This window comes from Rhinolophus ferrumequinum, chromosome 9 (genome assembly GCF_004115265.2).
Source record: "Rhinolophus ferrumequinum isolate MPI-CBG mRhiFer1 chromosome 9, mRhiFer1_v1.p, whole genome shotgun sequence".
Lineage (NCBI taxonomy): Eukaryota > Metazoa > Chordata > Mammalia > Chiroptera > Rhinolophidae > Rhinolophus > Rhinolophus ferrumequinum.
The window spans coordinates 12,887,712-12,913,859 of record NC_046292.1 but is presented as its reverse complement, the minus strand read 5'-3'; the positions used below and the strand labels follow the sequence as shown (position 1 = coordinate 12,913,859).

Below are 26,148 nucleotides of genomic sequence, written 5' to 3'. Positions count from 1 at the left end.
ATTTACTGTGTCATGGAAAGGTGTTTTTTTTTCCCTGCCATTCATTTTTCACGTTTTCATGTTTAAGAAACTTGCTGTTATTATTCCCTGGTATATGTAAGACAGTAAATGAAAATCCCTACCGTTATAGTTGAAGCTACATTTTCCTCCAAGACTGGCTGGCCTTAACTGAATTTTATTTCTACTGTAAAATAGGCCTTTTCTTGCTAAAAGTGCAGATTGGTCACCAGGCACAAATTTATTTATCAGCGTTACACCGGTAACAAAAAGAGCTCTTCCAAAACTTGGGGGAAAATGTCAGGGTTTCAGGATTTTCAAACAGTGTCCACAGTTCTTGCGACGATTTCTTTATTTAGGCGGACTATGGCCAGAGGGTATAGCGCTTGACGTCATCCACCCAGAGCGATCTCAGACACAAGAATGTCCCCAATGCATGCATACCTTTTCGTTGTATCAAACTGCTCTTCCCTCTTAGATCTGGTATCCAGATCAGGTTTTCGATAAAATCTAGACATGATGCCCTGTGAATAAAAGCTTCCATTCTTTCTTTGCTAGCAGAAACACAGGAAAAATGGAATCTTAACGTGGCAAAATGGAAAGAGCGATGCAAATACGAGCTGGTAATACTACTAATGAGGGTAATTAAAACATACAAGGGATTTGAGCGCGAAAAAAGTAATTACTAGTGATCACAATACCAGCGAGGCAGTGTGGGAAGGAGAAAGCGTTTGCAAACTTAAGCTCTGCGGTATTACTAGTACAAGGAGCACTCGGGAGGGAAGAAGCCGGGGAGAGAGATTAGGCTTCGGCCTCCTCTTCTTGTCTTTAGCTGTCTCGGTCCAGAGCTATTATATTCGCGACGCATCGTCTACTCCTCTGCCCTAGTCGTGCCACCTGAAACCAAGTGCCCAACTCACCTTTCCGTGGTACCGCGAAGCCACAACGCTTGCACCTTCAGGAACAACTCGCAGCGCGCACGCGCGGAGGCTCACGCTCCCCCGCCCTCCCCCGAAGCGCTGCGTCCTGCGCAGGCGCAGCGCCCCCGCCCCGCCCCCGGCCGCGCCGCACGGCTCCTTTGAGAGCTGACACTTACTTCGTCCTCGCGCGGCGCGGGTTTTGGCCGGCGACTGCGTCGCGCACTTTGACGCGACCCATGACGTCACTTCCGCCCCCTCCCGGGAGGCGGCGCCGAGCCGGTGGCAAGCCCCCGGAGGGAGCCGCAGTAGTACGACGGAAGATGGCGACGAGCGGCGGCGAAGAGGCGGAGGCAGCAGCGCCGGCGCCCGAGGCTCCGGCGACAGGGGCAGACACGACCCCGGGCTGGGAGGTGGCGGTGCGGCCCCTGCTGTCCGCGTCCTATTCCGCCTTTGAGATGAAGGAGTTGCCGCAGCTGGTGGCCTCAGTCATCGAGAGGTACCGGGCGGCGGCCCCGGAGGGCGGGCGCGGGGAGGGCGGGGGAGGGGAGGTAGTGCGGGATCCTCCGGAGCCGCTTTCCGGGCCGCCTCCTGCGGCTCAGCGACCCCCGCCCCAGCCGCGGCTTCGGGGCTCCGGGGCGCGGGGAGACGACGCTTGTCCGGGGTTCCTTCCGCCAGCTCCTGGAAATCTTCTGTGCCTCAGTTTCCTTCCCGAGCAAAACTTTGGAGGTCGCCTTCTTGGGAAGGCGTGGTTGGACCCGTTTGGGAGCGACCGCACCGCGCTGGCGGGGGAATGGCCCCCGGGCTGCCCCCTGCGTTAAGGTCAGGGCGTTGATGAGTTTGCATTTCTCGCCTGCACTCGTCCCCCGTCCTGGGCCCGAGCGGAGCCCGGGGTGTCCATCGGAGACCTAGCACATAATTTAATAACGGTCTCCCCGTGGTGCTGTAATCACTGGGGCACGTGCTCTTTCTGTGGCTGAAGCCACTGGTGACCATGGGTGACTTTCAAGTTGCACATACCGTACATTTTTACTGCGACGGCCTTTGATGAAACACATTTCAGTGAGTTAGTCTAAGAGGTCATCTTCCCAAAGGAGGTGTTCTCTTTCTCTCTCAACAAAACCTTTTCAGGCTCTTGTTTTTTTTTTTTTTTACAAAGGTTCCTAGGAAGGCAGTGATGTCAGAACGCGTGCCTCTTCCTGACTTACTGCTCAGAGCAGTCTCTCACTGGTTTGATGGCAGACATACTTTTAAAGCCAGTCTCACTTTCATTTTTCTCGCCAGCCGTTCAGCAACTGCCTCCCGTTGTAACTGGGTCATGTTAGCTCACTGCGAGCAAGGGTATAGCTGAATGTTTTCCAGAAGGTTACAAGTTGCTACTTATTACTAAAGGAAGTTCCACGGCTTGACGTACTGTTTGTTGCAGTGCATATTGTTAGCTTTGCGATGCTTTGGGTGCCGTTTAAAAAAATATGTATATAATAAAATAGTGGTGGCTTTGGTAACTTCACAGTTAACTTTACAGATGGGCTTTTGTATCTAATTATTAAGCCAAGGATGTGCTGGGGATGTAATCAAGTATGAAAGATATTACTCTTAAATTATGTAGTCTCTTTTTAACTGTTCAAAGCATTTAGGTGAGTGGTATTTTTCCTGACTTATACTCATCATGTTGCTTATAATGGCTAGTGTTCCATTCTGTTTAGAACATTTGCTTTTATGTTTTAGTGGTCATGGGGTGAGTAGGTTATAAAGTCATTTGTTGACACCCTTTCATACGTCCGGCTTTCTGGGCTCATCATGCCTTTTAAACTATAGTAGTTAAGCAACTCCCTCTAACCTGTAGAAGGAGCCGAAGCCAAATACATCAAACTAGGTTTGAATTTGGCCACATAAGTAATGGTAACCTCTGCTGCTCCCTGTGTTAGCTGAGATAGTCAAGCACTGCCTGTTTGTGGACACTTGCGAGACCTCCCTTCATGGCTTAGAAAAGAGGTCCAAACTGATGACTGTTTAGTAACACAAGCTTTTATTGGAAGGCAAGGTCCTTGAAGTCTCTGGTCTGATTTTTGTGGCACGGTTGATTTTGAAAGCCTGTTGTTATATGTTCTCTCCAGCCTCTCTGAGAAGAATATGATACGAAAAATTTCTGGAAGCAGCCTACAAGTTCTTTGCAGTGAAAACAACTAAACATATTAAGTGTTCTATAGAGCAGAGTAGAGCAGAGGTTGGCACACTTTTTTCTGTAAAAGGTCAGATAGTAAATATGTGCAAGCCAGATAGTCTCTGTAGACCAGGCGACTCTGCCATTGTATGGAGAAAGCAACCCTACGCAATGCATAAATGAATGGGCGTGGCTGTCTTCCAAAGTAGTATTTATGGACACTGAAATGTGAATTTCATATGATACTTAAATGTTACAAAATATTCTTCTTTTGATTGCCCCCCCCAGCCATTTAGAAAATGTAAAAACCGTTCTTAAATATGGACTGTACAAACAGGCGACTGGCTGGATTTGGTGTGCAGGCCAGTGTTTGCCAACCCCCGGTTTGGAGCACAAAAATGAGTACCAGGCTATCAGTGTTGTATTTCTCAAGTTGCATGTGCCTTTCCAAAAAAATGTAATAAGGGTGTGAGAATTGTGGAAATATTTCTTGAATATGGAGCTGTGGTCACTGAGGATGGGGGCACATCACAGTCAGCCCTGTACAGATGCTGTGGTGGCGAGCTTCCTGTGGTAGCTAATCAGAGATTTCGGTGCCTGGGCTGCTACTTTTACTGCCACTTTTACTTTTGTGGTTGTGGCTCCCATCCTCTGTAGTTTCTGTGTGTCTTTCTATTGTTTAGCCTGTCACGTTTTTCTTCCTTGCCGCCAGGGACCTTCTATTTTTCTGTTGCAATCTGCTACTCTCTGCTTCCCCCTTTATTTTATTTTATTTTGTTTTATTGGGGAATATTGGGGAACAGTGTGTTTTTCCAGGACCCATCAGCTCCAAGTCATTGTCCTTCAGTCTAGCTGTGGAGGGCGCAGCTCAGCTCCAAGTCCAGTTGTCGTTTTCAATCTTTAGTTGCAGGGGACACAGCCCACCATCCCATGTGGGAATTGAACTGGCGACCTTGTTGTTGAGAGCTCGCGCTCTAACCAACTGAGCCATCCGGCCGCCCTCTGCTTCCCTTTTTGACGTCCTGGCTCCATCATGCCATCTCTTACTTTCTGTCTGGCAACATGCTCATCCATTGAATTCCTCCCTTTTGACTGTTGGGGGTGATGACAAATGTCCTAAGAGACTCCTCAGTACTCTGTCATTCTGTTTTCTGTCCCTTCCTATTCTTCCATACTTTTATAGTTAGAATTGACCTTTGGGTTTGAAGAAAAAATAAATTAAAAAATTCCTAGGTCCAGACCCTATTAAGTTTGACTTTGTAACCAAACTGTGAAACAAAGGAGGAATAGATTAGCATGGATAAATTGGGAAGGTACTCTCAAAAGTGTCATTAGCTTTTTAAAAGAAAAAGACATCTGATTTTACTTAAAGGGGAGTTTATTTTCATTTCTATTGCCTGTTGCTAGCATGTCTTTTAAAGTTCCAAGTCTTCTAGAGACCATTACTTTTCCAGACCAGAACTGGAGCTAGAACTCGCGTAAGGGCACATTACTATATGTGGGATTAACTAGTATAATTGCTGAATGTAGCCTTATGTTTTAAGATCCTGTGGAATACACAGTTTCTTTCTTGACTCTGTGTAAGGTATGGTGGTGGGCATGGCTGTCACCGAACAATCTGACTCTGTAAATTACAAAAAGCATGCCTCTTTCCCCTGAGCCGGTCCTCCCTAGGCTGTCCTTCCTCCTTAGTGGTAAGCCTCTTTGAGTCTCTGCTTCCTAGTTATGTTGATGAAATTTAGGCCAGAGAGACCTCCTTGGGAAGGTGGAAGTTGTTACAACATCCCCACTACATAATGCAGTCATTTCCTAAAAATCTTGAAAAGGAGGAAAAGATGCACTAATGCCGACATCCTTTGAGTTTATGTGCTGTAGGACATAAGTTGGTGATGGACCTATAGGAAGAAGAAGCCCACCAGCAAATGATAGCCTATAATTGTGAGATTGGTCCTTGTACTAGTTATGCTTCCATGTCTTTAGTGTCACATTCACCGCAGGTTTATCAAGAGTGTGAGGGACATACCGGAAAGCCTTCAGGTCTTTGGTTAATATGTATTACATACTCTGACACACAGCAGATGTTCAATAAACATATATTGATATAATTCATTCATGTATTCATTATGCTTGCTTGTTTCATGATTAAAAGTATCGTGAAACAAGTAAGCTTGGGAATTTATGATTCTGATGAAATGAAAGGGTTTTGTGGAGTTTCCACAGTTTATAGGAAAGATATTAAACAGTATGTTATCTAAGAGGGAGGAGGGAGGTGAATCAGATTTCTACCTCTTTCTAATAAAGAAATTGTGGTACATTTATACTATGGAGTATGTTACTCGGCCGTGAGAAGAATGAAAACTTTACCATTTGCAACAACGTGGATGGACCTAGACTAGAGGACATTATGCTAAGTGAAGTAGTCAGACAGAGAAAGACAAATACCATATGATCTCATTTTTATGTGGAATCTAAACAGAATAAATGAGCAAACGGCAGGAATAGACTCATAAATACAGACAACAAACTGATGGTTGCTAGCTAGGCGGGGGGTTAAAGGAGAGGTGAGAAGGGTGAAGGGGATGGGACGTGCAGATTGGTGGTCACAAATGAGTCACGGGGAGGTGAAATACAGTATGGAGAATATAATCAGTAATGTTGTAAAGACTATGTAGGGTGTCAGATGGGGACTGGACTTATCGGGGGGTCACTTCATAGGTCATATAAATGCCTAACCATTGCGCTATACACCTGAAACTAATATAAAATAATACTGAATGTCAACTATAACTTAATATCCATATAGCCCCAGGATGAAAAGTACAGCATAGGGAATATAGTCAATGTTGCTGTCAGAGCTACCTGTGATGTCAGAGGGGTAGCAGACTTGGGGTTATCACTTGTGAGGGGTGTAAGTGTCTCATCATGATGTTGTTTTTTGTATACCTGACACTAATAGTAATCATTTTTTAAAAGCTAGGTATTTCCAGACCCTTGCCAGGTCTTTTTTACTTACATGTCAAAGCAGATTTCGCTGACCTGGCCGCCCAGCTGCTGTTTCTCTTTGTACTCTGCATCCTACTTATTTTGTGTGGGACGTGGATGCCAAGTTTTTGAGCACTGTTTCAGGCTCAGTGGTGCTGTTGTTGGGATGTTTGTCAGAAGAAGCAGAGGTTCCGAAAAGATGGCTTGACGGCTCACAGGAGAGATTCTTAAAGTCTCCTCATTTTTCTGCCTCTGTGTTCTAGTTGCCTTCCATTTCTTCCTTCTTCCCCTTCCTACCTAACTTCTTGTCCTTTGTTCCACGTCTCCATTTCTTTGCATCCTCTGCTGTCTTGGTGCCTTTCAGATTCTTGGGGAATGAGGGTGGGGTAAGGAAGTGTGGCAGCACATCTTTATTAGGTGACTCATACACACTTGTTTCTTTAAAACCAGGAGATAGGACACTGTCGTTGACCACAGGTCCACTCCCTCTTTCAAGTCCTTTTAAACTTTCCCCGGGTTTAGCCTTAGTTTAGCCTAAGCACACAATGTAAGGGGAGCTCAAGACGGCACTACTTTTTTTTTTCCCCTATGCCAGTGTCCATCTTTCCCCAACGGGCATTCTTGTTTCTTTATTGGAATAAGGCAGTGGTGTTTTCCTAGGGCTGGAGGTAGGGTTTGTTCAATCACAATGGGGCAGCACTGAAGCAGGCAATTAAATGAGTTTATTCCTGTACGTGGATCTATTTCATTATCCGACTGGGAATGAAAGCAACAGAGTAAGTGCGTCCTTTGGATGGGCAGTTTTTCCTCTTAGTTTTGGTAAACCTGTTCATTGAAAAACACGAGGGTAAGCAGCCCTGAACTTTTGAAAAATGAAGCAAAGAAGGTAAATAATTCAGTAAAATACATCAAATTACAGGGTGGAAAAAGCTTAGGACGATGCAGAAGGAAGTGGAAAGGTGGAAGTGAAGGAACAGTAAGTATATGAGGTAGAAGCAAGGGAATTTAGCAGGGAGTTTTCTGCTGATTATGATATGACCCTTCCCAACATGTTGGTCACTAGAAACTTGGAGTGCTACTTTCTTTACAGGTTTTTGTTTCTTCCTCTTCGTTCCTCTGACTAATAGGGAGCAATGGCCATCAATGGGCTGGACGATCCTTGCACGTCAGAAGTGCTCCGTAGATGTGTTTTCTTGGTGAAGGAGTTATTCTACAATGAGGAACTGATCTTTGATAAATCCCCACTTATCCTTGATAAATCCCCAAATAGCAAAGTGTTTGCAATGCCAGACTCTTAAGTGCTGTTTGAGGTGATTCATCACTCACATTGGCACCTTCTGAATGTTGAACTTGTCTTTTTGGCTCCTGTGTGGATTTGGCAAGTGGGTAGATGCCTGACTGTTTACATTTCCCTTCTTAGGTTGATACTTGTAGCTGGAGAATTAAGTCACTGAGGAAGCTATTTAGCTACACTGTTCTGATTTTTTCATTTATTAAGATACATTTTAGTCTTTTCTTTGCCAACTTGTTTCATGAATTGTGGATTAGCATCTGATTTGATAGAGAGAGTGACTTAAATGTATCCGTAAATGTATCTGGCCTTTAGACCCACTTGGGCTCCAGATTTTCACAGAAGAGCATTTATTTCCTCAGCCAAGGATCAGGGATGTGGTTAAAAATCACTGAATTTGTTGTGATCTAGCTGTATCCTACCAGGGAGAGGTTTGGGGAGGAGGAGTACTCTGGTACCTAGTGAATTTTGGATTTAGGCACCAATTAGATAATTTCTTTCTTTGAGTTGTTGATTGTTTTTAAGTTACCGTATTATAGGCTAGTCTTGTTTGGTCTTTTGAAGGGGTTACTATAATCTGTATCCCTACTCACAGTATTTTAAATGCTCTGGTCTACCCCCTTTTGGCTAGCACACGGTGTTATTAGCTTTTGGTCTTTGCCAATTGGTAATATAGGACAAAGTGGTATCCTGTTATGTTTTCACTTGTATTTCCTTAATTCTAAGTGAGTTTGAAAATGTTTCCTGCTTATTAGTCTTTGCCACTTACTACGCCAGATACCTCGGACCAAGGTACTTATTTTTAATTCTCTAAGCTTCGCTTTTCTCAGTCTTGATTCCAGGGATGATAACAGTGCCTACCAAGTGGGGTTGCTACAAGGATTAAGTAAGATAATGCCTACACGGGGATAAGGTATCTGGCACATACTACTAAATAAATCAATCTTGGCCGAATGATTTTCTTTGCAGTGAATCAGAAATCCTGCACCACGAGAAGCAGTATGAGCCCTTCTACTCATCTTTTGTTGCACTTTCTACACACTATATCACCACAGTTTGCAGCCTCAGTAAGTATTCCCTTCTGTCACTCCCTTCTGAGGGCGTGTGAATATGGGGGGTTGTGTGTGCTCTCGTTGGGGTGTCTGGACGAGTTGTGAGTGGGGCCTGTATTCCTAACCTGTTCACCCAGGAGTGGGGACAGCTGTCAGTGTGATGAGACTCTGGAAGTTCTCTACCTCGGCCAGCAAGAGGGATTTCAAAGCTACTCGGTGTAGACACCTGCTTCACAAGCCATTAAGTTAACCAGCCTAACCTCCTTGATCAAAAGCATTTTATTCATTGCACAGATGTAATTACGAGTGTGTTAATTTCTCAGGTGGTTGGGGAGATGGGTGGATACCGCCTGGGGTTAGCAGCCACTAGCCAAGGCTCTATTCCTCAGTTGGTTTTGGTGAGAGAGTCAGTTCTCCTTTTGTGTTCTCTGGTATGTGAAATGATTTCGAATTCAGTTCCTCATCTTTTAAACTTCTCTACCCAAAAAGTGACCAAGCCCTTATTTTCCACTCTTCTGAATTTTTGCATTGTTGTTTTTTTAAAAATCCTAACTCAAATAGTTTTGAAGAATTCTAATGAATTGTTTACTTAAATAGTTTCTAAGGAAGTGAAATGAAAGGAAGCTATAGGGTTGCTGAATAATCTTTCAGTGTCCAATGCTATTTACTATAGGCTCTGGCTACTGGTCAAGGAATCACTTCTAGCTTGAGGAAACTTTGTGTGGGAAGCCCCTTGTAAAAAAAAAAAAACAAAAACAAAAAAAAAACAAAAAAAAAAACAGAAGGCATTTAGAACCTATGGGGAAAGAGAGGTAGTATATTCTAGTGGTTAAGAGTGTGAACTTCAGAGCCAGACTTCCTGGATTTGACTCTAGCTGTGTGTCTTTGGGCAAGTCATTTAACCTCTCTGATTTAATGTCCTTATCTGTTAAAAAAGGAGGGAGAGCAGGTAACAATAATACCGACTTCATAGAATTGGTTTAAGGATTAAGTGAGTTCATATATTTGAGGTTCTTGGTACTTACAGTGATGTATTTCCTGTAAGTATCTTAATGTCTAATAAATGTAAGATAAATTGATCTATAAGCAATTGATGGTTATCAGTGCCCAGATGCTTTTGTCTGCCCCTTGGGTTGTTGGTTCTGAATAATTGTTATGGAATGATACTGGAAATGTTGGACATATGGAACTCAATACATGTTTTGTTTGCTTTATTGACTGTGAGGTTGAAGTGAGTTATAGAAGTCTGAGGTTAAGTAAAGCTTATTACTTTCTCAGTTCCCCGGAACCAACTTCAGTCGGTGGCAGCAGCCTGTAAAGTCCTGATTGAGTTTTCCCTCCTGCGTCTGGAGAATCCAGATGAGGCTTGTGCTGTGTCCCAGGTGAGAGTGATGGGCCCATATCTGACCTTCATTTTGAGGTAGGATTGTGACCGACTAGTGGAACGGTGGAGAAGGGATGGCATAGAGCAGAGGTTGGTAAACTTTTCCTGTAATAGGCCAGAGGGGAAATAACTTACTGAACATCCAGTCCCTGTTGCCTTTTAAGCTCTGCCTTTGTGGTATGAAAACTGCCACAGACAATAAGTAAATGAATGAGTGTAACTGTGGTCCAGTAAATTTTATTTACAGAAAGTAGGCAGTGGGCTGAACTGGGGCTGTGGTCTGCCAATCTCTGGTATAGAGGGCTGCAGAGGGTTTTTTCCAGGATTCCGAAGTTACATGCCTATAGGGCCAGGTAAGTACCATAAAATGAGTTACGTGTGCTGGCTGAGACGAGTGCATGCCCCAGCCACGAAGGGGCTAATCACTGGCTCCTGCTCACTGTTGCTATGCAGGAATGGCGACTCAAATGCTCATTGATATATCTTGTGAATTATTTAGAGAGAGAAGAAATCTGGATTTGTATGTTTAACCTTCCATGTTTTTAAAAGTGAACATTAACTTCACATTAAAAACAACGCTGTGAGAACAGTAACAGTCAGATAAATCTGCAAGCTGCATATGATAGGAGGACCATCAGCTTGTGATTTCTGCTTTAGTGTGTTTTCCTAAGATTGCAGTTCTCGATAGGACCCTAAATCAGTCCTGTGCCAGTTAGAAGTCCCTAAAGAGTAGGATCTTCTAAAAGGCATATTTGAATGTGTTTTCTTTTCAGAAACACTTGATTCTCCTCATCAAGGGCCTGTGCACTGGCTGTAGCCGACTAGACAGAACTGAAATTATCACGTTTACAGCGATGATGAAATCGGCTAAGCTGCCACAAACAGTGAAGACACTCTCAGACGGTGAGTGTTCCTTTGCCAGAGCCGGTTACTTGGCCACTTCCCTGGCCAGCTTTCTCCTGTTTAGCCATTTGGTGGCACTCTCCTCATGTCTCTTTTTGCTTTTGTATCTTACAGTGGAAGATCAGAAAGAGCTGGCCTCACCAGTAAGCCCAGAGCTGAGGCAGAAGGAGGTACAGATGAATTTTTTGAACCAGCTGACGTCAGTTTTTAACCCTAGAACTATAGCGTCACCGCCCACAGGACCACAGACCCCGGTGAGTTACTTCAGTCAGGTGTCCTCATCTTGGGGGTTTGTTAGCCGCAATACTAGAAAAAAATATGTGACAAATGTGCTTTGTATTTGTGATGTAAAACGATATACATACATGCCTATGGTAGGAAAAAACTGAAGAATACAAACCAAAAAAAAAGTAAAACTCACCCCAACTCCTTCTGTCTGAAGTTATTACTATTTTGATGACCATTCTTCTAACATTTCTCAATGTAAATAAATACAAAGAGCATGCTTTCCATAGAAGGCATCATTCTGTGGTAGTTGTGGGATATGTATATGTGTGTGTGTGTGTGTATTTTTTTTCCAAGGAGGGCGCAGCTCACAATGGCCCATGCGGGGAACGAACCTGCAACCTTGGTAGAGCACTGTGCTCTAACCAGCTGAGCTAACCAGCCAGCCAGATACATATTTTTGATAGCTATATAATTTCCCTCTCCCTTTTGGAAAATAACTTGTATTTTCCCCAACATTAGAGAGGAATTTTCCCCTCATTATCTGCGGAGTCTGAAGAGTATCCTCGGAGCTGCTCCTTTGTGTGGCCAGTGGTTTGGTTCGGAGCTCCAGGGCAGCCGTTAACAGATTCTATCATGTCAGGCGAGGCCTTTCACATCCTTTGTTTCTCTTCAGGTGGAAGGAGAAAGCGGTGAGCAGTCATCCACAGATCAGGCCTCTGCTATCAAAACCAAGAATGTGTTCATAGCTCAGAATGTGGCTAGTCTTCAGGAGCTGGGTAAGACTCTTCCGTCTTGTCAGAAAGCTGCTTCCTCTTCTGATTCCCCTGCTTTCAGAAATTCCTTAAGTGGGAAAGGATCAAACAGCCAGGCCTGTTTGTAAGGTCAAGCCTTTTCATTAACTTAGGTGGCTCAGAGAAGCTCCTACGTGTCTGTTTGAACCTGCCGTATTTCCTACGCTACATCAACCGGTTTCAAGATGCGGTGCTGGCCAATTCCTTCTTCATCATGCCTGCAACAGTGGCCGATGCCACCGCTGTTCGCAATGGGTAAGGTGCCCCAGGGTGCAGAGACTTCACATTTTAATGCTGCTCTCAAAAAAGATGCACTGGCTAGTTTTATATGGCATGCCTGCTTTCAGGTTACAGAAGCGAGTGGTTCTAAGAGGCATTTTTGTCCATCTTCTCTGTTATGTTCCAGTTTTCATTCACTGGTGATCGATGTGACCATGGCATTGGACACCCTTTCTTTACCTGTGTTGGAACCTCTCAATCCTTCTCGTCTGCAGGATGTCACAGTCCTCAGCCTAAGTTGTCTGTATGCAGGTGAGAAGTTATTATGTCTGGTGTCATTTTCGTAGTCAAGCACAGGTGTATTTGCTGCAGACCAGGAGGTCCTCTGAGGACTCTGCTCTCTTCCCCTTTACTTAGCCCCTTCCCCCAAGGATCACCTCAGAGCTCATTTCGGTGAGACGAGGTCTCAACAGGATAGCTTGGCTAGCCTTGGCAGAGGCGAAAACAGGACCAAAAGTATTCTCGAGTTTAGGGAGCATGTGTGTGTGTGTTGATTAGTGGGTGTTACACAGCTGGAAAGAAAGCAGGATCCAATCACAGAGGGCTTAGAAATGCAGTCTCTCATTTGGACCACAGATTCTGAATTGTGATGTGACCTGCGCTATGCTTTAGGAAGAACATCTGCAGTCGCATGCAGGGTGTTTTGGTGTGGGGAAGTATGGGAGGCAGGAAGACCCATTAGGAGGGATTTGCGGTCATTCGGGCAAGGACATGGTAAGGGTGTGAGCTAGAGCAGCTGCAGTGGGAGAAGAAAGCTAAGGATACGTGTCCCAGGGTCAGAGTGTGTTCTCTCCAAGCCCATTTCCAGTGTTTATTGCCTCGTCCTCTACCTTTGACCTTTGCATTTTTCAATTTGGGGTTTATTAAAATTTTCAGGGAATTTCTTGTATATCACGTGGCTTTCAGTGTAGTTAGTCGATAAGAATTAAAGATTCCTTAAACATTCTTAGTTGCATTAAAGATCCCAGATTTGGTTTGTTGAAATTTGATCACTGGGGATGTCTTTGAGAAATACTAAGCGTGGGATTTTTATTTTTCAATAATCTTTAAAAATTTTAAAAAATGTTTTAAAATTGATAGATTTTTATTTTTAAAGCAATTTTAGGTTTACAGAAAAGTTGAGCAGGTTGTGCAGAGTTCCCATGTACCCTCTCTCCCCGACAGGTTTCCCTTAATTACATATTGCATTAAAATGATACATTTGTTGTAATTGATGAACCAATATTGATACATTATCATTCACAAAACTATTGAAGCTCATAGTTTACAGTTAGGTTTCCTTCTTTGTGTTGTACAGTTCTGTGGGTTTTGACAGATGCGTAATGTCATGTATCCATCATCATTGTATCATACAGAATAGTTTCAGTGCCCTAAAAATCTCCAATGTTCCACCTAGTAATTCTTCTCCCCTACCCCCACCCCCGGTAACCACTGATGCTTTTACTGTCTCCATAGATATACCTTTTTAAGAATGTCATATGGTGAGAATCAACTATATAGTATGTAGTCTTTTCAGACTGGCTTCTTTTGCTTGGAATATGCGTGAGATTCCTCCATGTCTTTTTGGGGCTTGATAGCTCACCTCTTTATTGCTGAATAGTATTCCTTGTATAGATGTACCACGGTTTGTTTATCTGTTCCCCTGAGACATCTTGATTGCTTCCATTTGTTGGTAATTAATGGATAAAGCTACAATACCTGTGTAGGTTTTTGTGTGGACAGAAGTTTTCAGCTCATTTGGGTAAACCTAGGAGTATGATGACTGCATCGTATGTTTAGTTTTTGCCCTTATGGAATCTACTCTCAGTAATCAAATCATGGAATTGCTTGTGGGTGGGTTGTGTTTTTGTGTTTCACTTTTGGTGGATTCTTGTGACGGTGCCATGATTGGAATCTCTACATCTTTTTTTTTTCTTTTTTCAGGTGTGAGTGTGGCAACCTGCATGGCCATCCTTCACGTGGGCAGTGCACAGCAAGTGCGGACAGGGTCCACGAGCTCCAAAGAAGAAGACTACGAGAGTGACGCAGCTACAATTGTCCAGAAATGTGTAAGCTGAGCCTCTGGGGACATGGGCGCCTTGATTGTTCAAATGGGGGTCTATGGCCAGTTTTTCTTGATAGAGGAAAGGACATGGAGTGCTCTCCAATCCCTTTCCCTTGGGTAGTAGGTCTAAGAGGTAGGCATTCAGCCTGTGTATTTGGCAGATTGGTTCACCCTGTAGAAAACACTGAGACGTTTTGGTGGCCATGGACCTTGTGAAAGATGAGTCATCCAATTGGCATATATATTTGAGGGTTTACTATGTATCAATGTACTTTTAGTGGAGACATACAATACTCAAGATGATTCCCAATAGTGCTAAGTGTATGGGATGAATAAATGTGATAGAAAGCAATCTGGGTTTGTTGAGCCTCGGCATATTGCTTTAGATTGGTGGAGGGAACCCCTTCGAGGTGCCATGTTAGCTGAATGAAAAGAGGGAGCCAACACCATGTGAAGATGAAAGAAAATGTGATGGAATTGTATCATTGGAAAGGGACTTGAGGATATTTGACTCTTGATGCTAAATTGATTGGGGTAGGATTTAGCATTTATAGTGAAATATATCAGCTTGCTCAGATTTTTGTGTACATTTGATATTGGACAGCTTGAGATCTATGACATGATTGGACAAGCAATCTGCAATTCCCGCCGGGCTGGTGGTGAGGTAAGAAGCATGTCTCTGTGACATTCTGGTCTTGTAGCCCCTAAGATGTGTTTCTGTCTTGTCTGTAAGATCTCTGTGTTCATTTTTTTCTTTTGTGCCTTTTTCAACAGCACTATCAGAACTTCCAGTTGCTGGGTGCCTGGTGTTTGCTGAATAGCCTTTTCCTCATATTGAACCTCAGTCCTACTGCCTTGGCTGACAAGGGGAAAGAGAAAGATCCATTGGCTGCACTCCGAGTCAGAGACATCCTTTCTCGGACGAAAGAGGGAGTGGGCTCTCCGAAACTGGGGCCTGGAAAAGGGTATGTGTCTCCTAGGTTGTCACTCTTGTTGTTTCCCTGCCATTTTGTTTTGATGGGGATAGTTAAACTCTTCTCATCTCCCCATTAATCGTCTGGAGTTGAAGGAGGAAGTCAAATTCTGGACCTCAATGAACAAATTGTTCACTAAGTACCTTCTGTGTCCCAGGCTTTGTGTTAGTCTGGAATGCTGTGATGAACAAAAAAATAGACATATTCCCAAGAGACTTGACGTTGATATTCATGCAGATATACATCAAATTGTATCTGGAGAGTATTGTAAGAGGGACATTTGACCTGGTCAGAAAAATCACGGCAGGCTTCCCTAAGGAAGTGTTAATGGGGCAGAAATCTGAACTAGCCATTGGAGTGGTTGGCAGTATAGTCATGTGCTGCGCAATAACATTTCTGTCAGCGACTGGCTGCATATACAACAGTGGTGTACCAGGTAACCTAGGTGTGTGGTAGTCTGTATCATCTGTGCTGTGTAAGCATACTCGATGATGTTCACATAATGATGAAATCACCTAGTGACGCGTTTCTTAGAATGTATCCCCATCGTTAAGCAGTTCATGAGTGTAGATACGAGGCAAAGTAGGGAGGTAAGCGCATTCCAGAGAGAACAGCAGTTTGTGATGTTGTGAGTCTGTTTTCACTCTTAGCATTGTAAAGGGAAACACGAGACGGCCAAAAGGTACGAATAACCTTAGATAGCAGTTACATTTTAAAAATAACTGTTTTTAAAAAATTTTTCAATTACAGTTGACAAACAGTATTATATTAGTTTCAGGTGTACAACATGGTGATGAGACATTTCTGTAACTTACGAAGTGATGACCCCGATAAATCAGATGGGTATCTCTAGTACCCATCTGACACCACGCATACTTGTAGTCATTACCATATTATTGACTATATTCCCTATACTGTGCTTTACATCCCGGACTGTTTTTATAACTGGCAAGTTGTACATCTCAATCTCTTTTCCTTTTTCATTCATTCTCCTAACCCCCCTCCCATCTCACAACCATCGAAATGTTCTCTGTATGAGTTTGTTTCTGTTTTGTTTGTACACGGCTGTTGTTTCTTGAGATTTTAAAAAAGAGTACATGTACAGTGTATGAGTTACAAACCTAAGAAAGGAAAAAAAAATCCCAAATTCTACCACCCAAATTGGTAAACATTCTATCAGACATTTTTCTGTGCATATATGTTTACAAAAATAGGATCACTGTTGTAAAATATTGTAGGCATCTTTTCAATAACACTAAGTTTTTAATGGCTAATTGTGGTGGTATATAGTACTCCGCTATATAAACATACCATACTTAACTAATTACCTTACTGAATAGTTATTTAGGGTGTTCCAAATTTCTTATTTTGATAAACCATGCTTTAATAAACCTTCTAAAACATAAATCTTTGTGAACTTTTTTAGTTTTCCCCAGGGTAAAAATTCCTGGAAGTATTGTTAGGACAAGGGTGCACTTATTTAAAAATTTGCAATGTTTTGCCAAGCTGTTCTGATTTGTATTCCCACTGGCCATGTGTGCCTATGCCTATTTCCCCATGTCTTCTTTGACAGTAAGTGTCCTTAGTCTTCATGTTTGCTAAGCTCAGAGGTGCAAGATGTTATTCTGTTGCTCTTATTCATGTATCTGTGGTTACTGGCATGATTGTGGTCCTTTTCACATGTTCATTGGTCATTTGTATTTCTTTTGTCATTTGCCTGTGTCGTTTGCCCTGTTTTTTTCTTTGGTGTTTGTCCTTTTTTTCTTATTGATTTACGTGAGCTCACTGTGTTATTAGATATACTGCTCCTTTGTCATGTGGTCATTTGGACAGAAAAAGTTTTACTCAGATTTAAGGTAAAACTTTGTTTTTATTTTCTTCTGTTTGTGTCCAGATACTTTATAGAAGTTGGTAAATTTTAACCTTTTTCTCTCAGAAGAATGACTTTTAAAAAGTTCAACCATCATATAAATGTCAGAATCTCTACGTGACTCAGTTGCTTTCAATTGATAATTTAAATTCCAAAATTCCATCAATTTGTAACTTTCTTCTAGTCCTGGAATTCTAAACCTGTGGATCATTAGGCATGAGATTCAGGGAGATGGTGCACGTCTGAAGTTACATGCAGGTTTAGTGTGTTTGTGCACTTTGTTTTTGTTTTTTTGTTTTTTTTTTGGTCTGGGGAAAGATCCATAGATTCAGAAAGGGGTCTAGGACCCAAAAAAGGCAAGATCCACTGTTTTCGAGGTTGGGATTTATTTTAAATCATCTTAAGGTTTGTGTTTTCCTTTTTCTTTCTGTAGACATCAGGGATTTGGGGTGCTGTCGGTAATACTGGCAAACCATGCTGTTAAGCTGTTAACATCTCTCTTTCAAGACCTGCAAGTGGAGGCTCTGCACAAGGTGAGGGGATTGTCCTCGTGGAATCAGCACACAGATGGCTGGTCCACTCCTGGGTAAGCTAGATGGAGCCGTCAGATCAGGTTGTTAATTGCGGATGAGTCATAACATCACTTCTCTTGATGTTTACCTTCAGGGTTGGGAGGCTGAAGGTCCCCCTGCGGTCCTGAGCATTATGGCTCAGAGCACCTCCATACAGAGGATTCAACGGCTGATCGACTCTGTGCCACTGACGAACCTGCTGTTGACATTACTCTCAACTTCCTACAGGAAGGTGGGTGGGGTCATGCCACTGGTAATTTGGAAGATTTTATGTAATAACTTTCTCAAAAGGAGTAAGACTGACTGTACACCATGACCTCTGTAAATGCCAGGTTTGTGGTAATGATTTTGAAGATGAGAGGAATTCTTAAATGATTCCAAACACTTGAATCAGTTATTATCAACGCTGTGATACATATGGCTACTTGGTGATTAACCGGCATGCTGAAGCAAAAACATAGAGGACACTGTGGAAACACTCCCTTTTTCAGTGCTTGCCCATATCCCTGGTTTTGGAGTGCTGTTGTAGGATAAAGCGATGACAGTCCCGAAGGGGCTCTTAGGAGAACTACTTCTGGGGCTTAGAGAAAAGAGGAAGACATGGAGAAAACGTCATGTGGTAAATGAGATGACATAGGATGGCTCCACTTTGGTGCTCGTCACTTACGCAGCCCTCCCTGTTTTGCTAGGCCTGTGTCCTGCAGCGTCAGAGGAAGGGCTCCATGAGCAGTGACGCCAGCGCCTCCACGGACTCCAACACCTACTACGAGGACGATTTCAGCAGCACCGAGGAGGACAGCAGCCAAGGTAGAGGCCTCTCTCTTCTCTCCCCCGGGAGAGAAGCCACAGAGCGCAACAGGAAGTTTCCCCAGTAACTTCCTCTCGTTTCCTCTTTACCATTTTCTTTCACCTGCCTGGCCTGGGTCTTGATTTTATGTACACTGAAAGGTAACGTGTCATTTAAGAGTAAGTTGAGCTATTGAAGACTGAGTGATAGAAACTACTATCAGCAAAGTCCAGTTTGCTTTCATTTCTTTTCCTCCAAAATCAGAGCACATCTCAGTTCACATTTCTTTTTGTGTTGACCTGATTTGTGAACTCTGCTCTGAGCTTTCCTAGTGACACTCAAACGGTGTGTGAAGTGTTTGGTTTGACTATTGTCATAGATGTGTGGCTTGGGGAGGCTTAGGGAGAGAAACTCCCGACTTGGTTGTAGCGAAGAACAGGGCAAAAGCAACATTCCCTCCTGCCTTAGTTTGGAGAGAGACGAAGTAAGATAAATATCTCAGATTCTTTATAATCAGGTTTGTACAGTATTGTGAAAGGTACCATTCTTACCTTGGGGTTTACAATGGACAGACAAGTAAAAATTTCCTCTTGAAAATACTTGGTTTGTTGCCAGTAAAATAAAATGAGATTGTTTCTCTTCTTTTGTTGCGCTCCTTTAAAAAAATACCTGTTTTATTGAGGTATAATTTACATACAATAAAATGCTCCCATTTTATGTGTAAATTTAGATGAGTTTAAAAACCACTTTTTTAGTTTTCAATTACAGTTGACAAACATTATGTTAGTGTCAATTGTGCAGCCGTGGAACTACCACCACAGTCAAGAAATCCTTGTGTTCCTTTTGACTTAGGCACTTTTACAAAGGAGATATACTTTTTTTTAAAAATGTGTTATTTTTCTCTTTCTCTGTTCAGATGATGACAGTGAACCTATTTTGGGGCAGTGGTTTGAGGAGACCATCTCCCCCAGTAAGGAGAAAGTGGCACCTCCACCTCCTCCCCCACCGCCCCCGCTGGAGAGCTCTCCACGAGTTAAAAGCCCCAGTAAGCAGGCCCCTGGTGAGAAGGGCAACATTTTGGCTAGCCGCAAAGACCCCGAGTTGGTAAGATTGTACTTCTGAGGCTTAGGAGGAGCAGAAGTGTGGAGAAAGGGGTGTGAAAAGCAAATCATTTGAACTAAAGCATTTCGTAGGCTGGGTAACTAATGTTTAAAGGATTTTCACTTAGGACTTAAGTACATCGATTATGTTTGATTAAATAACTGGTATTTTTGGTGGTGTTTCTCTGATTGGGGTTAGCAACATAGCCTTCAGAGTTAGACACATCAGCTGGAATCCTACCAATTACTGGCTCTGTACCTTTGGGCAAGAACCTGAACTTCTGCAAGCCTCAGTTTTGTCTTTTATCATACGGGAATGATTGCACCTGCCCCAAAGGCTGTTGTGAAGAATTAAAGAGCTCTTAGCATAGATCTTGTACATATATCATTAGTGCTTGATAACGATTTGTTCAGCCAGTATTTACTGATGATGTACTACGTGTCAGCCTCTGTTCTGAAGCTGTATCAGCAAACAAGGCACATATAGTCCTTGCTCTCATACAGCTTCGTCCAGTCAAGGATCTGGACATAAAACATTTATGCAATAATTCAGTTTAATTTTATAAGAGTAATAAAGAGCTGGGAATTCTATATGCGTATAATGAAATAGGGTTCAGAATATCAATATATCAATAGTGACCTATAGAGAGCTGGACAAATATAGGACCTTAGAGGAGGAAGAAATGAGTCAGTCTGTTTGGAAATCCTGTTTTCATACAGTACTTTATGAAGTCTGTTGTACCAAACTGGCATGCCATTTTGTATTAGGTTGGTGCAAAAGTAATTGTGGTTTTTGCAATTATTTTTAACCTTTTAAACCGTAATTACTTTTGCGCCAACCTAATATGACTGGTGAAATTGCATGGGAAAGACTATCATTATTAAACTTGGTCCCACTGTAGGTGATTTAAAATCTGGTATTTACATTGATTGTGTTTATTGCCTGAGCCCTGTGGGCATAGTTCCTTCCTATTTGTATTCGGGATTTTAGAGACTCTGGGCTTAGGAACCTGATACAAGCTTTTGTCATTCCTTTTAGTTCTTGGGTCTGGCTTCCAACATTTTGAACTTCATCACGTCTTCCATGCTGAACTCCCGGAACAATTTTATTCGAAACTACCTGAGTGTGTCTCTTTCAGAACACCACATGGCCACCCTGGCTGGCATCATTAAGGAGGTGGACAAAGATGGACTCAAGGGTCAGTAGACAGGATGCGTGCCTGGTGGAGTCCTTTTTCTAGTGGAGTTTGGCGGTCGGCAGGGTGGTGTGATGCATTAGGTAGCTGCATGAAGAACTGGTTTTCCCATTTGTCTTCAAGGTGCTTCAGATGAAGAGTTTGCTGCCGCCCTCTATCACTTCAACCACTCTCTGGTGACTTCTGACCTTCAGTCCCCCAACCTGCAGGTGTGTGTGCCCTCAGACCGATCAGGCCGAGAGCCCTCTCTATCAGCTCTCAGTAGGCTGCAGTGTTCTAGTGCCGGGGAACAGTCTGTCATGAATCCCCACTCCGCAGTGCTGAGACATCATTCTACCTAGTATGTCCCCCTGCCTTAATTAGGATCATTTCAATTAGGAAGGAAAATGTGTCCTTTATCCCCAAGTCACTCAGTAAGCTTAAAGAAAAGGAAAAACTACAAGAACAACTCCCGATAACTATCATAGCAGAAAAGTAGACAAAGTAGACGAGAGGGAAAATACATAAATAAATAAATAAATACATGTATGTACATAAATGCCCAACAAAGATAGGACGTGATCGACAGTATCAGTCACCTAAAGGATGTAAGTTAAAATGCATGTTTTAAAGAAATCTGTCAAATTGCCGGGTATAGATGCTCTCATGCACGCTCCTACTTTCAAACCTACCGCCAAAATGAAGTCTAGGGTCTTGGTTGTAGAAGTCTAAATCTTACAGTTTTTCTCTCCCACTGAAGTAGCTGATGTCCTGAATCCTAAATATCAAATTCCTCATTTCACTCATTTCCTATATGTATTTATTTTCGCATTTATAGTCTTTGATTTTAAAATTTGATTGTTTTTAGTTTTTCTAGCAAATGACATCATGCTCTATGTAATCTTTTCAGGTTTTCTTTTTTCACTTAATATTGTTTAGTACTGTATTGCCTAGATTCATCTCTATGGTTGCATATTTCTGTGGTTCTTATTTTGACGGGTCTGTGATATTCCACTGTGCTTGACTACACCAGCTTATCCATTTCCCCTCTGCTCCCAGTGAGGGATAGGTATTTGGCTTGTGTCAGGTTTTATCGCTATGATCTTTCCTGTACATACCCTGTTACACAAGTGATTCTCTTGGGAATATAACGTAGGAATAGAGTTAATCAGTCATAGAGTATGTGAATGTAAGCAGATAATGCCAAACTGCTCTCTGAAGTAGTTGCACCAAGTTTGACTCCCACCAGCAACGTGTCAGCGATAAGTGGATTCACATTCTCTCCCAACATTTGCCAGTGTCACATTTTCATAATAATGTTCTTAACGTGATCAAAGTTAGTGGTTCTCAATCGCTAGTGTACATAGGATCCCTGGGGAATTTGTTAAAAATGCAGATTCCTAGTTACTGTGACATTCCCCTCCCCCAAAAGAATTTAATTTGGTAGATCTTCAATAATTTGCCCTACGACTGCTTTGAAAAATTTTGTGTTACTCTTAAGGTTATTTTAGTGGATTATCGGAATCAAGACACAATTCATGGGCTTTTACTTGCTCCCAGAGGGACAAAATCCGGGAAGCTATTTCAAGAGCTTGAAATTCTCATAATCCCAATGTATTTGAGAAATTCTTAAACATATTATTTTGTCGTTTAAAAAGATGATCATAGAAGCCTATTTATACTTATCTACTGTTAACATGAAAACATTTTTTTGGCAAGAAGGGGAATATAAATTGATTAGCAATATGGTTGACCTGTCTTTAGATGAAGAGAAGGAGATGCTTCAGTTAGCGTCTCACCTGCAGTACCTTCTCAGACTTCATAGGGTCAGGGTGTGCCAAAGTGATCAGCTCCTTGTCCAGATCTAAGTTTATTTAGGGACGTGTCAGAGTTCCTGGACTCGGCCTTTTCCTGCCTAAACTTGTCCAAAAAATGAAGGAGAAATGCTTTTCTCTGTAGAACAGGAATTCTTAAAGACTCCTGTAATGATGTTGTCCTTTTAGCATTTAAAAAATAGTTGCAGACCTTGTGTGGACATGCAACCTGGTTGCCCATAGCTGCTGACTTCATGCAGAGGAAATCCTTCAACCTCCCTTTTCAGTCCATCCCCAAACGTGGGACTTTAAATTCTCCTCCCAGATTTCATAGCTATGATGAAAGAAAGTAAAGGATAGTCAGTGTCATCTAATTGTCTGCTGTCGAATTCCCTTACCTTGGATATTGCTTCTTTGGAGTAATGTACAAAGCTGCTTTACCCAAGGTGCCTGACTTCTGTTGCAGGACACACACGATGTCATCTCAGGGAGGTTAATAATACGTGCCTCAGTCTGTGAAAGTATACAAATACAGTTATGTCTTAAAAATTGTCTTCAGCAGTCAGGGAAATAAAGAATCATGGTTGTGAGTTAGTAAGACCAGCACGCCTACTCCCTGCTAAGAGAAGAAATTGAAATCTCTCATTGAGGACTTTTGAACATCTTGGGAAGAGAACTTTTTGCTGAAAGGCTGTGGGAGAAGATGTGCGTGGTGGGCATGGCCCCTCTGTCCCTTCTTTCAAATGTGTCCAATAAATCAGTCGACTGCGATGATCTGTGTCTCCTGAAGCCCAGTGAGAAAGCAGGCTGTGTTGGCCACTGGGGATTAGCCCAGTGTTCCATCCTTCTGGTCACACGGCTGGTTCTGGCAGCCAGCCCCCATCCTGAAGCCATCGGTCCCACGCACAGCCACCTCACTAGCTTGATTCAGATACTACTGAAGGGGCTTACAGTGATTGACAGAAGACACCTCTCTCCCCGCACCACTAAGAAAATGACATGAGTTTTAGGAGCTGTGTGCCAGGAATGGGACCAAGACCCGATATGTATTTGTTATATCACAATATCATAGGAGTTAGTATTTAAAGGCTACAGAGTTTCAGTTGGGAAGGTAAAAAAGTGCTGGGGAGGGATGGTGGTGATCGCAGTTGCACACTATGTACGTACTTAATGCCGCAGAACTCTACACTTAAAAATGGTTAAAATGGTTGTTTTATGTTGTGTCACTTTATCACAAAAGAGTGCCTGGCACTTTTAGTACTAGTTTAGTACCAATACCTACCACATGTCAGCTGCTATCTTTATTGCTGTGTTACTATCATTACTATTACATGCAGAATTATAATAATTTAGTAGTAGTAGTGGTATAGTGACCTAGGTTCATTCATTCAGTAAGTATTCACTGAGCATTTACTGTGTGCCAGGTACTGTTGTAGACACTTCTGAAGAAGTAAAGATGACTTGCATTAGTGTGGGGTCACAAGAAAAGGGGGAGATACGGTGTGGACGAGGACCTACTGTAGAGCTCGTGGGAAGTTGTTTGAATGGGGCGAGGGCACGGAGAGGAAGGAGTCTAAGGTACTGTCTGGGCAGAAATCCCAAATGGAGGCTAGAGAGATGCCGCTGTGTCTAATAGCCCCGGGTTAGTCAGGAAGGAGGATTGGTTTGGGGGCAGAAGGAGTGGCACTGAGTGCTGTTTGCTCGGTCCTCGGCTAAGTCAGCTCAGAGACTGTGCTGACTCGTGGGTGGCTTCTTGATTTCACATTTACTCAGTATGACCCTTTAGGTTTTTTAGGTACGTATGGCATCATCTGCCATTTTCTTTTTGTTTTTAAAAACAAACGAGCTAGTGTCAGCTTACCAACCTGATTTTCTTTCAGTCGCTTATGGTAGGCCAGTCTTGAAACCATCGTGTCGTCTAGAAAATTTATAGCTGAGTGTGAGGCTGTCCTTGGACGAAGGAGTAAACTGAAGGCAGTTAGCAGAGGTGTTACCTAGGTGATTATATTGCTTCCTTTGTCGGTATGTTGAACATTATAGCTCTTTCCATCAAATGAGAACAAGTTGTATATTTTTGTGTATAAGAATCGTATACAAGAATTTTGTAACAAGATTGTCTATTGTATATTAGCAATGTTTTAGTTTAAATAGTCACTATTATTGAAAGAAATCATTTTAAATATGATGAAATTTTGAGGTTCCAGTGGGACAAAAACGTCTAGAACGTGGTTGGAAATGTGAGTCTGAAATTCCTGCCTTAAAAAATTAAGATCGATGTTGTAGATTTGGGAATTATCTGCTCAGAGGCAGTTGTGGAAGTAATGAGAGACAGTGAGATGGATGGAGGGCAGCGAGCGAGACGAAGACTGCCGCTGAAACCTCAGGCGCGCCCGTGTAAGAGAGGCAGGAGTGCAGAAAGGGTACTCGCCAAGGTCGCAAGGAGTGGTTCAGGCCGCGTCTTGCTCCTGTGCTGGGGCTCAGTCTTACTTCCGGGAAAGTCCATTCTTCTGACTTAGAGCTCGGAAGAACTGGAGTGGTGGGGGAGACTCGGGTTCCTGAGAATGGCAGCTCATTTCTTAGGGCTCTCAAGTCTAAGGAACTGACCAAAAGACACACAAAACGGACACAAAACAAGTAAAAACCTCACTTAAAAAAATACTGTGTTAAGTGATAAGGAATATGAATATATGTCAACCATAATCCTTCCACCAAATTCATGATTTTAGTTTTTCCACGTCTTCTTACAGCCCTGGCCACATAGTGGCATAATTTTACAGTTATAACCAGAACATTGATAATACATCTCTTGGTTTCTGCTTTTTCAGATTTTGCTGTTATATTTATATACGTATGACAGGTTTTTTTTGTTTGTTTACCTTGGTCTTTATAGTTGGCACATTATGGCTGCTAGTCCCTTGATTTGAACACTTAGATTTTTTTTTAATTACAATAGTGCTATAAATAATATTTTTGATATAGCTCAGGCATGTTTATTTTTTTGGCTTGTTTCCTTGAGTCAGGGATTGAGAAGTGATTTACAGCTGTGTCGAGCGTAGCGATTAAGAATGTAGGTTTTTAGACATAAACCTGGCTTCGTCCCTTGGTAATCTTGTGGCTTTGGTCATGTTCTGAAACTGCTCTGAGCTCCATTTCCCTCATCAGTAAAAAGGAGCAGAGACCCACCCAAACGTTACCTGTCGCTCTGAACATGTGGTGTGAGTGTCCCTACGGTGCTCCGCCTACGCTAACTGCCCAGTACAGGCGAGCTAATCATGATACCTGTGATGTTACAAACGGTTATTTCCAAGGAAGCAATGAGGTCCTCTAGGATGTCTGGTAAGAATTTCATTTAAGTTGGCAGACTTAGACGTTTATCCTGTATCCTGGGGTAACCGTGATCTGTATTTTCTGAAGCCAAACGAGAAAGCAGGCTTTCTTGTTTGGTTTTCCACTGGCATCCTGCTCAGTTTGTGTGTGTCGGAGAAGATAAGTTGCAGCTTAGATAACTGAGCTGAAAGGAAAGCTCATTTGAAAGACATGCTGTAACTGGAGGCAAAGACAGCCCTGATTAGTTTTAGAAGCCTTGATGTCTTCTAGGCAGAATTTCTCTTTTAATACTGTTAATATAAGCTGTTGGACCAACAAGTTGTTGGATCCTCCCCCCTTTGAGTGTTTTGTAGTATATAACTGGTTATGAAAGAAAAACTTAGCTAGTACAGTTGTTTCAAGGTTTCTTTTGAAAGCATCGACTTCTCATGATCTGTCCATTTGGAAATATTACCCTGATTCTGCTGTCTCGATGCATTTTTCCTTTTTCGGGACCC

The 26,148-nt window shown here is 42.6% G+C and overlaps 1 protein-coding gene across 1 annotated transcript in view; it reads left to right on the top strand.

Annotated features, from left to right (window-relative positions):
- Positions 1-1,166: 1,166 nt before the first annotated feature.
- The window catches only part of UBR4 (ubiquitin protein ligase E3 component n-recognin 4), a 122,506-nt gene continuing 97,524 nt past the window's right edge, over positions 1,167-26,148 (top strand). The window contains exons 1-17 of the mRNA XM_033115099.1: positions 1,167-1,413; positions 8,321-8,418; positions 9,682-9,785; positions 10,561-10,690; positions 10,805-10,944; positions 11,592-11,694; positions 11,823-11,964; positions 12,116-12,240; positions 13,912-14,036; positions 14,637-14,696; positions 14,807-14,997; positions 17,310-17,409; positions 17,543-17,680; positions 18,138-18,255; positions 19,152-19,339; positions 20,375-20,534; positions 20,655-20,740. Of these exons, the coding sequence (XP_032970990.1) occupies positions 1,238-1,413; positions 8,321-8,418; positions 9,682-9,785; positions 10,561-10,690; positions 10,805-10,944; positions 11,592-11,694; positions 11,823-11,964; positions 12,116-12,240; positions 13,912-14,036; positions 14,637-14,696; positions 14,807-14,997; positions 17,310-17,409; positions 17,543-17,680; positions 18,138-18,255; positions 19,152-19,339; positions 20,375-20,534; positions 20,655-20,740 (2,184 nt within the window). The 5' untranslated portion in view covers positions 1,167-1,237. The remainder of the gene's footprint in view (positions 1,414-8,320; positions 8,419-9,681; positions 9,786-10,560; positions 10,691-10,804; positions 10,945-11,591; positions 11,695-11,822; positions 11,965-12,115; positions 12,241-13,911; positions 14,037-14,636; positions 14,697-14,806; positions 14,998-17,309; positions 17,410-17,542; positions 17,681-18,137; positions 18,256-19,151; positions 19,340-20,374; positions 20,535-20,654; positions 20,741-26,148) is intronic.